The following is a 14,356-nucleotide window of genomic DNA, read 5'->3' as shown; positions in this document are numbered from 1 at the left end:
ACGTTTTTTAATCCGACATGCTCAGTAGTCTGACGCACCTCCCGTCAAGGCACCCGTCCCCGTTACGTGTCTGCTTGCACAGAAGCATGTCGCGATGTGAATCTCCCCATCCAATTTTTACACGATGACACACATTTCGTGTGTTTTATGTGAGCAGTTCTGTTCGAACAGTTGGAGTAGAGAATATTGTAAGTTACTGCTAGCAAAACAATGCGAAATATGTAATTATTTTCAGTAATCCAGACACTTTTGGTAATCTGACACACCTTTGGTCCCATACCTGTCAGATTATCAAGGGACAACTGTATATGAATGATTTATACTGTTAATTATATATGAGAATAAGTGATTATATATATCATAATCACTTGTTCTCATATGCAGGCTTCCTACTCAAATTTTTGTTTTAAATTCCATGACTTTCCCTGACCCTCACGTTCCTTACAGTATGGCACATTGACAAAATAAAACAGTATTTGACTTACTATGCACATATGCTATTGCTTCTCCAATTTTTTAGTTAATTTGGCAATTATAAAAAATAACTATTAAAACTAAAAAATAAAATGTTTTTTAAATTAAAGTAGTTTATTCTGTTATTAATCCACAACCATCAATCTAAATGGCTTTGCAAAAAAATGCAATTATTTATCTGTTATTCATTAACAAAGCCTATGTAATCCATATAAAAAAGAATATATTTATTTTAAAACTTAAAATGCTTATATATGATGCCAAATATACATAAGGAAGAAATTGTACAGTCTTTCAGTGTTGGAATTATTTGTTTGATGAATTAAATACATGTAAGTACATTCAACATTTCAAAATGTCATCCTAAAGAGAAAAAATAACACACAAAATTGGAATATTGATTTAAAATCTTTTTTCACATTAAGTGAACATAAAAATGATTTTTAACCTACATGTGTTTAGTTTTTGCACGTGTGTGATTAAGTTTTGATTTAAATTTAAAACAAATATAGAAAGTATTCTCAATATACGGAATGTGAAAGAAGAAAAAAAACATCAAAAATAGATATCTATGATAAGGTTAAGTAAAATAAAGCATAGATGAGGTTAAAATAAAAAATCTAGATAAAAATTAAGGTTTAAAGTTTTTATAGTGTTAGCCTTATAACTCTAAACCTTCTTTTTAGAACCTTCTAAACAATTCTCCGGTAGCTTATTACCTTGATAATGACTAATGTTTTCAATTCTTCATCTACATCTTCTTCAAGTCAAACATAAATGTTGCGTTTTTTAAAAATGTTCTGTTCATTGAATGAGTATCCAGGTTAAATTAGCTGCACGATGTCATTATTACAAAGTGGGACATAAACTATTAAACATATTTCAAACTGATGTTTCTTTAAATTTTGTTTACTTTGATGTTAAGTGTCAAGAGGAAGTTTAAAGTAATATCTGCCATATGTAAGACAAGCATTTTTCACCTTTGAAATTGTTTTATGATGTGTCTCCCTTATTTTCAATCCCTAACAAAGAGTGCTTTCACACACTTCACTGGTAAGTGAAGTGTTGTGAACACGTTGATTTTTAATCCAAATGAAAATAAAAATCAAGAAAAAAAATGGAACTATCATACCCTACCAATGTGGTGAAGACAGAATAGAAAATTACCACAACCATAAAGAAGACAGAAGGACTATTCACAAGATTTTTACTGGACTTGTTTAGTATTGTTGTGTTACTGTCCTAATGATAATTTAGAATTCTATTAATGTATATATAATAACTTGTAATAATGGTACTATTAATGCCTATTGTAATGTTGGCAATAGTCACCATAGAGTCTATTTTTGTATGCCACAAAATTGATAAGGGCCAATAAGGCCAAATTGCATTTTGGAATAAGTTAAATAAATAGGCTGAGTGTGTAATAAGCTTGTTCATTAGTCATAAATAACTAAGTAGCTTTTGTAATTTTAAAATGCCTTTACAACTCAAACATCTGTCTCTCTCCTAGTCTTCTCTAATATCCAATGAGTCAAAAATAAATCCACATCAAATTTAATACCAATTTATGTGCTTCTGATATACCTCCTCAATTTATTCATTTAATAACTATTTCTTATCATGTATCTTAAGGATTGAAATCATTAACCCTTTGCCCTCAAAAGTACCAATCGGTTGGTATCCTCCGTTGTTAAGCAAAACTTCGAGGGTACCGATTTGTCGTTACCCTACTAAAAATTGATTTTTGTAAAATTTATTGACAAAAGATGCAAGCACTTGATGGCAGCATCTTGTCTATCATCTGTTTCACATATTTTTCTCCAGATGGTGTTTTGTTGACTTAAAAAATTTTAATTACCACTTTTTTTCTTAATTTATATTTTTCAGATAATTTTTTCATTTTTAGCATATTCATGCAATAATATTACTATAATAAGTTCATTTACGCTAGAATATGTTTATTTAGCTATATTAGGTCAATGTGTTATAAATATTCAAGTTGTGATTTTCAGTTCTGACATTTTATATATTTTTTTATTTTTTATTTTTATTTAAAATATCAGCAAATATTACATGTATTACTACTGGTAATCATGTTTATTACAAAAATTTATATTCTTGTTCAATATGAAGTGAATAAAGTATATTAGTTGATAGCAGAATAAAGTTTTGATTTCGAATAAATGTTTGATATAATGTACAATAATTTCACAACAAATGAATGTACATGCATAAGTGTTATATAGAGTTGTACAGAACAATATTCTACTTCTTTCTGGCTCGTTGCCGGCAGAAAACTAGGTAACTAAACAACGTTAATTTTGACAAAAAGTTACAAATTATCAAGTTTAAATGTCAGTTCTGATATATATTATTTTTTTAATAAAATGTATTGAAAAATATCATATTTAAAATTAAGGATATTAATAATTGTACATAATTTTTTTCATATGAATACAATGATAATTTGATTTTTGGTGAATTTTTAAAATATCGCCTGACTGACCTATATTGCTTTTGGACAGTTTACAAAATTAAGGTAAACAAGATTGCGGTGGTAAAGGGTTTACCAGTATTTACCTGTACATATCCAGTGATTTTACAGCTTCATTTTTTATCTATACTTTTAAAACTTATGTGCACATTACATGTTTGGTTGATGCAAAAGTTTCTGGAATTTTCTAGACCTCTATAGAATATTTGAAATTCTTCTATCTGTTTCTTGTGAGATATGCAAATGAAGGTTATTGAGGTTCACAATCATAAATAAAAAGTTATTCTGTGTGGTAATATCAACTTTTTAAGTATGTTCAGTTTTTCAGCTTTTTCTTGTGACCAAATATGCACATGCACTTTACAATTATCAATTTTGTATAAAAAAGGCCAAATCTTATTGCCATGTAGTGCAATCGTCTGGCAAGAGTATTGTTTCCAAGTCTACAATCTGTGATTAGTTCGATAAATTTAAAGCCAGGCAATATGAAAGTGAAGATGAACTGTAATCAGAAAGATTTTCTGTTTCATAGGATGACGAACTGCGGCAGCCAGCATAAGTTGACCCATGCCAGCCATGCAACAAATGAGCAAGAGTTTCTATGTATTAACAGGACTTATTATACTGGAAAATTATAGATTCAGATATTTAGTCTTACAGTTCAAAAATAATGTTCTTTATTTAGTTCACCTGCCCCATTCTCTGCGTTCTCCAATTCTCCAGAATTTCGGCTATAATTTTCCAGTATAATAAGTCCTGTTAATACATAGAAAGTACTAGTATACAAAATAAATTATAAATAGATTAAAAAAAAGGACAAAAAGGCATAATAATTAAACATTATTTAATAATCTATAGCCGAAATTCTGGAGAATTGGAGAACGCAGAGAATGGGGCAGGTGAACTAAATAAAGAACATTATTTTTGAACTGTAAGATTAAATATATGCATCTATAATTTTCCAGTATAATAAGTCCTGTTAATACATAGAAAGTACTAGTATACAAAATAAATTATAAATAGATAAAAAAAAAAGGACAAAAAGGCATAATAATTAAATGAGCAAGAGACTTGGCTGCAACTGATCAAACCAATGTGGTTTGTCACTTACCTGCCATTGGAAAAGTTTGCAAGATCAAGATTTGGATTTCTCACAGTCTGAATAAAAAACTTCATTATATGAAGGCATGCATTAACCTATTCCATGTTGAAATTTTTCTCCAATGTGTGTTGCTTCACGTTGAATTTTTGTTGATGTTAAGCCTAACAAAAGTTACACGTTTTATAAAAAAAATAATCGTGGCTATTGTATCATCCAAAATTATCTTTTTTATTTCACACAAACAAAATAGTCATATTAAATAAATAATTATAATTAATAATTATATTTCAGTAGTTAGTTTTAATATAAGAACAATTAACAATATCTAGTGTCAAAAACATTCCAATGCAGAAACAATATATACTAAATTGCCAAACGATCGCCTAAATATCGGGCTATTATATGGCTAATTAAATAATTAGAATAAAGTAATTTGTCATTAGAGGTAGGCGTTAGGTGCCATCTCTTAAGTAAATTAATAATTAACATTAAATAAATAAATTATTAAATTAATTTTAGAACCTTCTGGAATAAAAGAGCTGGCCCGGGACGGGGCTTGGATCCGCAACCTCCGTTTGCCGTGCGGTGCGCTTGCCAGTTACGCCACCCGGACCCCGAGCGAGTCTTCGCTTCCAAAAGTATATTAGATTAGATATAACCTTACTTGGTTAAATACATCATTGACTGGGGACGACTTCATCGCCCACGACCCCAATGGCACTCAGCCAGCTAACGTAACACCTGGCGAGGTATATATATATATAAATAACAACAACTCAAAGCCCGAATAGTATATATACTAAATTGCCAAGTAAGGTTATATCTAATCTAATATACTTCTGGAAGCGAAGATTCACTCAAGGTCCGGGTGGCGTAACTGGCAAGCGCACCGCACGGCAAGCGGAGGTTGCGGATTCAAGCCCCGTCCCGGACCAGTTCTTTTATTCCAGAAAGTTCTAACATTAATTTAATAATTTATTTATTTAATTTTAATTATTAATTTACTTAAGAGATGGCACCTAACGCCTACCTCTAATGACAAATTACTTTATTCTAATCATTTAATTAGCCATATAATAGCCCGATATTTAGGCAATCGTTTGGCAATTTAGTATATATACTATTCGGGCTTTGAGTTGTTGTTATTTATATAAACAATATATATCAGGTCCCCCAGTCAAGATCATTATGTTTTGACCTGAGATATTTCAGGAAGACAACAGGACAGGTTAAACTTCTCTCTAAGAAGCATTCTTACACATGGCTTCATATCATCGTTAGAGATAAAACTGGTGTCTCTACATCAACAACGCACAATAGATTGTGTATGGACATTGGTCAAGCAACACAAGCCACACCGAAACCAAAATTTTACCAGTACAAGGTTTTGCTGTGTATTTGGTAGAATATTTCAGACTAGTCCATTGGAAATTGTTATCATAGAGTACCACTATGACTTCCACAATCTACTGAACTTGGCTGCAACGTTTGGCAAAAACTATCCAAACTAAGTGGCCACAGGTAAACATTGTGCCACTTTCTTCATGAAATGCAAGGCCACATGTATCAAGGTTGACACATCTCAGCCAGTAGGTTCTCCACTCCCCCATACAACCCAGACACTGCACCATCCAACTACCAGCTCTTCGGCTCCTTACATACTTCTTGCAAGGAGAACAGATCTCTAAACAAAGTTCAAGTGAAAACAGCTAGTTTTATTCAGCAGGAATCCGTGGCCTGTCCAATCAATAGAATTCCTTCCATTGATAATTAAATATAATAGCAGTTATTTTCTTCAATAAACTGTTTTTTTTTGTTTTGTTTTTGAATTAAATATTTTACTATAAAAATCTAAAAAATTCCAGAAACTTTTACTTTATCCCTACATTATTAATTTTTTCTTCTTGAGGTTGTTTGTTTGTTTTGTCAAGTTGGAGAGATTTCTTTCTTACAGCTACCTTGCTTATGAATTCTTTATTTTATTTAAAAAATAAAAAATTGCTTTAAATTGAACATATAAAATTTTTAAGATTTGTTTTTTTGTATTATTGACTTTGAACATTATGAAAAGTTATTTCTTATCCTACATTCTAAATTATTGTTCATATCATATGTTATTCTATTTGTAATTAAATTACAAAAGAGTCACCTGTCACCAACCACCAAACCACAGTGAGGACAAATCATGTCACCAGCACGGTAGTCTTCAATCAACACCGCGTCGGGATGCTCAGGACACACTACTTTCGCCATGGAATTTCTGAAAATATTGAAATTTTATTGTCCTAATAGAAAAATTTAAATCATTTCTTCATTTTATATTATTATAAATGGTACCAGCATGCACGTGTATAAAGTATTTGAAGAAAGTGCATAAATTTCAATGTATTCTCAAAGTAGAATAAATATGTCAATTAAAAACAAGAAAATTGCATTTTCAATTGATGATAAATACAATTGCTACCTCACAATTCAAATGCTTCAGCGTTTCAAGAGCACGTAGTGAAAAAAAATACATTTGAAGCATAAATGAGCTATTGTGTGCCCACCCAAGTCATCTCTTGCAGTATGTTCATATGTTTTTCACATTAGCGCTTTTTTTTTTTTTTTTGTTTTTTTGGTGTATTTGATTATACATATTGTAATTCATCAATTAACAATTTCTTCTTGCAACTTTTCTTTGTATGAGGCACCCAAAGTTGTATAGCTTTGGGTGCCTCATACATTTTGTATCCTTTAGATAAGAGTTTCCCAAAATTTTAACCCACATTTGTCATATCCAAAGTTTCGGTATGTCATCTTCATATACACTATAAATTTTTTGCTGCTTTTACAGCATTGTAACCTTTTCAAAACTCACAAACCATAAAATACCTGCTTTTTATCCAAACTTTTTATCCAAACTTTTTATTTTTATACTTTTTATCCAAAACCATTTTGACTTGATTTTATCCAAAATGTGAACTAAAGTTTAAAGTCGATAAAATTACAAAACTTTCTATGGATAAACTTTAAAAGTATTGTTCTTGTCATTCCAGCAATAAATTTTATTAAATGCGTAATTTTTATGAAGGTTTAAACAACCACCAGAAGGTAATTTGTAACGTCTTGCTTGTCAAGGTGGAGAGAAGCCTCCAGATAAAGGTAGAGTCTGCTGCAAAAATTGTTGTTCCTGCTGGTGTATGAAGGAAGCGAAAGGAAGGACACTTTTAGGGCTGATTGGAAAGACAACACTTAGACACTGATGACAGTTTAGAGATCATCTAGACTGCAGTTCAGAAAAATTACATTGCAGAGACAGCAATTCTCACTTGCCACAGTTTAGACATCATTTAGAAACTAGTCACTTGACTTACTTTCTAGACCAGGGGTTCCCAACCTTGCACCCTAGGAGCTATTTACACGTGCCCGTGGCAAAGTTTTGAAATAATGAAAAAAAAATTAAATGTTAAAATTAAAGAAAATAAAAATTTACCAGTTTTAAAATCTTTCTAGATGTAGTGAAAAATTTGCTAAATTGGGCCACACTGACCATATTAGAATCATGTCTCCACGGCATCTATATTGTATGGTAGTATGGTATTACTTGTAAACTCATATTGTCATCATCATGCCATCATTGTGTTGTGTTTTTTTTTTGTAAACATTTTACTTCAGAATCAGTAATCCAAGTAAAAAACAATGATCCTATCATTTTAACAAAGATTGGGAAGACAACTACTTTGTTATTGAAAGTAAAGAGAAATGTATTTGCTTAATATGCAACAGTTTTGTGTCAGTGGCAAAAAACAAAACATCGAACGTCATTACAAAACCAATCACAGTTCTTATGAGGTTAGTTATCCGCCTAAGAAAAAGAAAATTTAATCAACTAAAATCGAAAGTATCTATCCAGCAAGTATTTTTTACATTTTACCGGCCATGTAAATAAAAATTAAAATGTCACTATTGCTCCTTTTGAAATTTCTCATTTGTTGGCAAAAACAGAAACAACCATTTTTAGAAAATGAACTATTGATATTTAAGGAAGCATTTCTCCTGGAGCTGATTCGTTATTTGAAGGATTTTCTAATAACCGAGAAATTATTTCAGCAATACAAGATTTGCCGTTATCAAACAATACAAGTACAAGAAGAATCCAGGTGATTTCAACAGATTTGGAAGTATTTCTCAAAACAATTAACTGAGTCAACAGATATATCAGATACAGACAGTAATGATAACAATGGTATTTAGTGTGAAAGAAGAACTATTAAAGTTACTATCAATGCAAGAGTGAACAAGGGGTAAGATAATATCTTTAAAAATTACTCAACAGAAATTAATTAATATGCCTTTACACAAGTTATCAGCAATAATTACTGTGGTGCACCAGCAATAATGGATTCATTTCCCATTGCAAGAAAGATGAATCCTTTCTAAACTTTATGTATTATCACTGAATCATACATCAAGAATCATTAGGTGCCAAAATATTATCCTTTGAACATGTTATGAATGTTGTTGTTAAAATAATTGACAAAATTTGAGCAAATCCTTTATCACATAGATTGTTTAAAGCCCTTGTAGAAAAGGATGAATCTTCCCAAGCTGACCTTGGTTAAATAAACAAAGCACTTGGGCAATTTTTTTGATCTTTTGGAAGAGAGAAAAAATTCCTCATTTCAAAAGGTCAAACGTTTGAACTTTAGATCAACGATCGGCAACCGGTGGTCCTCTAAAGCTAGTAAAAAAAACCATACTAAATACTCAAAATTTTTTATATTTGTAGTAACAGTTATAGTAACAGTGTGCAACTGGTTTGTGCAGAAGTGTTATACTCTTGAAAGTATAATTTTCAAATTGTCTTATTTTATTTCTTTGTCTATGGTTTCCGCCTCACTACATATGGCAACGGCACTGAATACGACGACGAGTAAAACTGCTATTTCAGTATTTAATGCATTCAAATATCTGTGGATGTATTTTGTTTGATTTTATGCAATCACATGAAACATCTCATTGTATAAGCATACAATTAAGGTAAAGTACTCAATAATTCATAACAGTGATTCATTCAATCTTTCTAATATACATTTACATACGTCTTTAAACGTAAGTGGTATCAACATTAAAAATTAATTTCTTTGTACTTGTACTCCTATGCATATGAAGTATATGTGTGAATCCGGGGCATAAGTCTCCCGTTCACTTGTCAGGAGGTCTAATTGACTCTCAAATGTCAGGTGAGTGGATGGAGAAAATTTGAGGTCGACGATAAGGTGAAGGGCGTGATCGAGTAAAGGAGTCTACCATATTTAAACAAATATAACAACTATTTATTAACGAAGCAAATTAAACAAAGACTACACAAATTGCGTTTAAACCACCTAATATGCTCGAGAGTTTCCCGCTTTTCATACCTCTTTATGGAGTTCCTTTTCCGATTAAATCTGTGGTGGCACTTAATTGTCCAAAGGAAAGTGGGTTTTATCCAAAGGAGCACAATTATACAAAGTTCGCGACTTTGGCGATGATCGTTTATCGTCACTCGTAGATCGGAATTCAGAGGGTTCAGAGATTCGGCGCGATGTCGTTGGTCCAGCGTTCGCTAATAGACTCCCCTGAGAGGGGGCAAGAACTGTCTTTTATAGGTTTTTGTGGGGAATTTCCACCACGTGATTGGATGTTCATAAGTTAAAGGTTATAGGTGTTCCTGGGATTTAAAACAAATGACGACATTTAGATGCTAACTGTAAACTTTCTTGCAAGATGAGATGCAAGTTCTGCAAAGAACAATGGATGTTGCTAGTTATGACCAGAAAGTTTACACAAGCCCAGCTAAAAATCGTTTTTTCTTCTAGGGCGTTACATAAACTAAAGTTTAATTAATTAACATTTTTGTTAATAAAAGAGCGGGATTTCCGTCACAAAAATTCCGGATCTCACATATGTGTTTGAAATCTTGCACTTATGAGTAGCCGAATACTTTTTGCATTTTAAAAGCTACATTTAAAATTATATATAATATCTTGAATATATTTAAGCAATCGAAATTATTAGGATTATATTATTTTTGTATGGTTCTAGGATCAAAAAATTAAAATGGATGAAAAGAAGAAATCAACAATTTTACATTTTTTTCACAACGTTTCAGGTAAATGTTAGTTAGTTGAAGAACCACAAGGGCCCTCACAGATTCTATCATCATCAAGCACCAGCATGAAAGAAGAAAAAACTGAAGGTCAAGAAAAGAAAACATTTAAAGTTTTAAGACAATATGATCATGATTATTTGAAATATGGTTTTATACAAGAACCTAAAACTGAACTTGATCTGTGACAGTTTTGTGTCATATGTTCTCTGAAGATTGATTCTCTATCCAATGAAGCCATGAAATCAACAAAACTTACCAGACATTTCCTGACTAAACATCCAGATTTAGCTAATAAGTCAGTCAAATATTTTCAGAGATTGCGTGATAATTTACAAAAGCAAATATATCCTTTAAATAAAATGACAATTCAATATAAGTCTTTATTAAAAGCCTCTTATTTGATGGCACTTCAAATAGCAAAATCAAAAAAACTTATACAATTGGAGAGGAACTAATTAAATCTTGCTCATTACAAGCTTGTGAGGAGGTTTTGGGAAATCAAGCCGCCCAAAAAATGAAGGTAATTCCATGTCTGCTACGTCTGTGATGCGCAGAATTGAAGAAATAGCCAAAGATGCTGAAGTTCAAGTAGTAGAAATGATCAAAACTGCAACATTTTATACAATTCAACTTGATGAATCAACTGACATAAGAAACAAATCTATTCTTCTTTGCTTTGTGAGATTTAATTTCAAAAAATATTTAAAAGAAGAATTTCTATGTTCACTCGACTTGCTGGGTAGAACAACTGGATCTGAAATTTTCAATGTATTGAATGTTTATTTTCTGAAGCATGAAATTGATCGGGGAAAATGTATAGGAATATGTACAGACAGTGCTGTAAGTATGAATGGGAATTGATCTGGAGTTGTTAAAAAAAATAAAAAATATTAGACACACACATAATTTTTACTCATTGTATTTTACACCATGAACAACTTGCTGCAAAAAGATTATCTCCAGAATTACATAAAGTAATGTCTGATGTAATTAAAATTGTAAATGAAATTTGGCATAATGCTCTCAACTCTCGATTATTTGAATCACTTTGTAATGAAATGGGCTCAGAACAATAAACATCATCATCTTCATACCGAGATGTGTTGGCTGTCAAGGGTTAAAGTTTTAATTCGATTGTTTAATATGCAACAAGAAGTAGAATTATTCTTTCAACAACAAAATAATTCTAAATTCCAAAATTTCTTCTCCGATGATGACCGGGTAACAGAGCTTGCTTATTTGGCAGACATTTTTTCTTTGTTAAATGAGTTGAACATATCTACTCAAGAACTTTCAGATGTTTTTACTTTGCAAAGTAAAATGAATGTATTTCAGAAAAAAATATTGTAATGGAAAAAACTATTAATCGGAGAAAATTTGCAAATGTTTCTAAATATGGATGAATACATAAAAGAAAAAGACGTCAACAGACAGATAATAGGTCTTGTTCAACAGCAGCTGCAGTCACTCAGAGTCTTTTGAACATTATTATCCAAAAGAGGAGGATCCCAGAAATGGAAATATTTGGATATTAAACCCATTTTCTTCAAATATTGAGGAAAGCAATTTAAATGTGAAAGAAAAAGAAAGTTTAATCAAATTATTGTCAGATGATAGTCTCAAACTTCAATTCATGCACGAATGACTGTAATCTAACTGCTTTACACAATACAAATGTTTTCGCCACGGAAGTTGGCCCATATTCGACAATATGGCGCTTCCATTGAGAATATGCATATACAAATTTACATTTGAATATAAATAGAATCTTATTATTGTTTTTCACATGTATAGAAATTTGTAATAAAATACATAAAATTAATATTTTATTGTAATTGCATTAAGTAATTCAAAGTACATTAAAATATGAAAATAATCACACAATATGTATTTATATTTTAGAAAATACAAGGGAAGCGGCACTTCACAGCTTCCACGGATGGCATGCCACTGCCGTACACGCGATCTTTTTCGAGTACTAAGTACAATGCTTATAAGCACATCATAAGCTTCATCAAAATTTTCGTGCAACTTTACATGCTTATTAAGCATAATTTTTATGCTTCCTTAAATTTTTTTTATGCATACGAGTCTGTACTCTAACCATCAATGCCTCGATACTTTTGCCATTTGCTATAAATTTTTTGGCAAACGTTCCCGATTTTCCGTTTTACGTATTTTAAAGCAAATTCAAAATTTGGTACATCTCCCATTTCTCGAAGGACACACGCAATAACACGTTGAACTTCTAATTCTTCAAATTTTCAATCCGTGTCTCAAAAAGAGCCCTCCAGGAAAATCAAGACATCGTTCTGTTAAAAACAAAAAAAAAACTTTAACGTGCAAAGCTTCTTTTATAATTTAAACATCCAGAAATATTGGCTTTAATATCCATATAGTCACAAAGAGAAATTAACCAAAATACTAAACTAAAACCATAGGTAAACTTCAAAAAGAACTTTTACGTCAAATCAAAATAGCTCACCTTTTCAAAAGATTTCTCGGGGTGGACAGAACTTAATTTTAAAACAAAGTACAACTACCGACGATACGAAAAAGCCGCGTAAGTTCATCCACCTTTACCGCTTAATACCAAACGTGGTAATAAAAACAATCACTTCGTACTTCGGAGGTGGATAGAATAAACGGTAAAGTTTTCGACGCAATACGACGGGCCTTCCTCGGTCAAAGTTTAGGTGGTTAGAACCGTCGGAAATTTCTAAAGCCAAGCAGAAATTATTTTGTATCAACCACAGGAATGTAGGCAGCTTGCGTCCAGGCACAAAACCTAACCCGGAAACAGTCCTCTAATTATTTGTGTTTATATTAATGATTATTTTTATTTATTTGTTTATCGGTCGTCTACGATAGTGTTCTCTGTAGAAATCCTCGTAATTGTTAAATTATTTGCGTTGAATTTGATCTACCGAGCAAGGACTATTGTATTATGTCGAAAACGTTAAGATGTATTAGATCAACTGCTGGAGTACAATGTCATCTGTTTTCTTACTGTTTCTTATTTATTTATTACGAAATGTCGTTTGCCATCAATTGTTAATTACGTGCGGTGCTGTCCACGGCCGAATCCATCATAGAAGAAAAACTAGAATCTATTGTACAGTACATAAAAATAGCACTCATTTTATTATTATTTAAAAAGAGGCATATTTAATAGGCATATCAAAAATACACATTCCGGACGACCCGCATATAAAGTGCTATAAAGAAAAAAAATCACAGGTCTACTTACCGACCACAGCCCGTTCGAGACGCCATTAATAAAACTGAAGTGCCGCACGCACACACATTGTACCACGTGACCCTACTTCGACGTCATTTTGTCACACGACTACAACTTCTGGCGGAAGAATGCGTTCTTTTTTATTTCTTCTGTTTTTGCATTAAACTTTGCAGACATGGCGTCATACCTCTTTTGTGACTTCGAACAGCCCGCGGACCATAGTTTGACGAACTTTGCTTAGTTACGCTTCCGTAACACCTTAACGTTCTACACCCAAATCCGACGATTTCTTTTTCGATATTAACTCCGTAAAAACAGGACAAACGAAATAATATATAACCGAATTACTTTAAATTCAGATTAAATGCTTGTAACTATAAATTTATGTAAATTACAAACATATAATCTGTACATTTTAAAATTAAAGAGATTAAATGAAAGTTATGTGTCACTGTATGTAAAATGTGCAACTAATATTACGTAAACAACTGTATTCAATTTCCAAACAGAAAAAGAGAGACTTTTTCTGCTTGGAAATAAAATACAGTGGGTGACCGGACAACGAACAATTTACTGAACAAACATAAAAAAAGAAAGCGACGGAAAATAACGAATACCGATTGCGAAGCGCGGGAGACGTCACAGTGGCGTACCGTGGGGAGGGCGGCAGGGGCGGCCCGCCCCGGGCGGCACTTTTTAGGGGGCGGCAAAATTCCGTCTTAGGGGCGGCAAAGCGAAACCTGTTGACCTTTTTTTTTTTTTTTTGCTTGTACGATTCATTCGTGTTAATATCCACCGCTAATTTCCAATATAGCTATTTTGAACAGGTCGCTGCACTACCTCCGAAATTTTCATTGCTTGTTCTGTGACAAACTGAATTTTGGTCTTATAAATTGAAATACCTAA

At 32.0% G+C, this 14,356-nt stretch overlaps 1 protein-coding gene across 2 annotated transcripts in view; it reads right to left on the bottom strand.

Moving 5' to 3' along the window:
* LOC111615674 (transcription initiation factor IIB-like) overlaps nt 1-14,356 on the bottom strand; it is a 92,763-nt gene extending 78,407 nt beyond the window's left edge. The window contains exons 1-2 of one of the 2 annotated variants that reach the window (XM_023357104.1): nt 13,460-14,356; nt 6,223-6,333 (exon numbers count right to left, since the gene is read on the bottom strand). In XM_023357104.1, the coding sequence (XP_023212872.1) occupies nt 6,223-6,333; nt 13,460-13,485 (137 nt within the window). In that variant the 5' untranslated portion in view covers nt 13,486-14,356. Of the gene's footprint in view, nt 1-6,222; nt 6,334-9,475; nt 9,663-13,459 lie in introns of those variants that run through there. The other variant, XM_023357105.1, reaches the window with a different exon arrangement.

Source organism: Centruroides sculpturatus, unplaced genomic scaffold (genome assembly GCF_000671375.1).
Source record: "Centruroides sculpturatus isolate CEXI.00-Female unplaced genomic scaffold, Cexi_2.0 scaffold1076, whole genome shotgun sequence".
NCBI lineage: Eukaryota > Metazoa > Arthropoda > Arachnida > Scorpiones > Buthidae > Centruroides > Centruroides sculpturatus.
The sequence above is the reverse complement of the archived record's forward strand: the minus strand, read 5'-3'. Positions and strand labels throughout refer to the sequence as shown.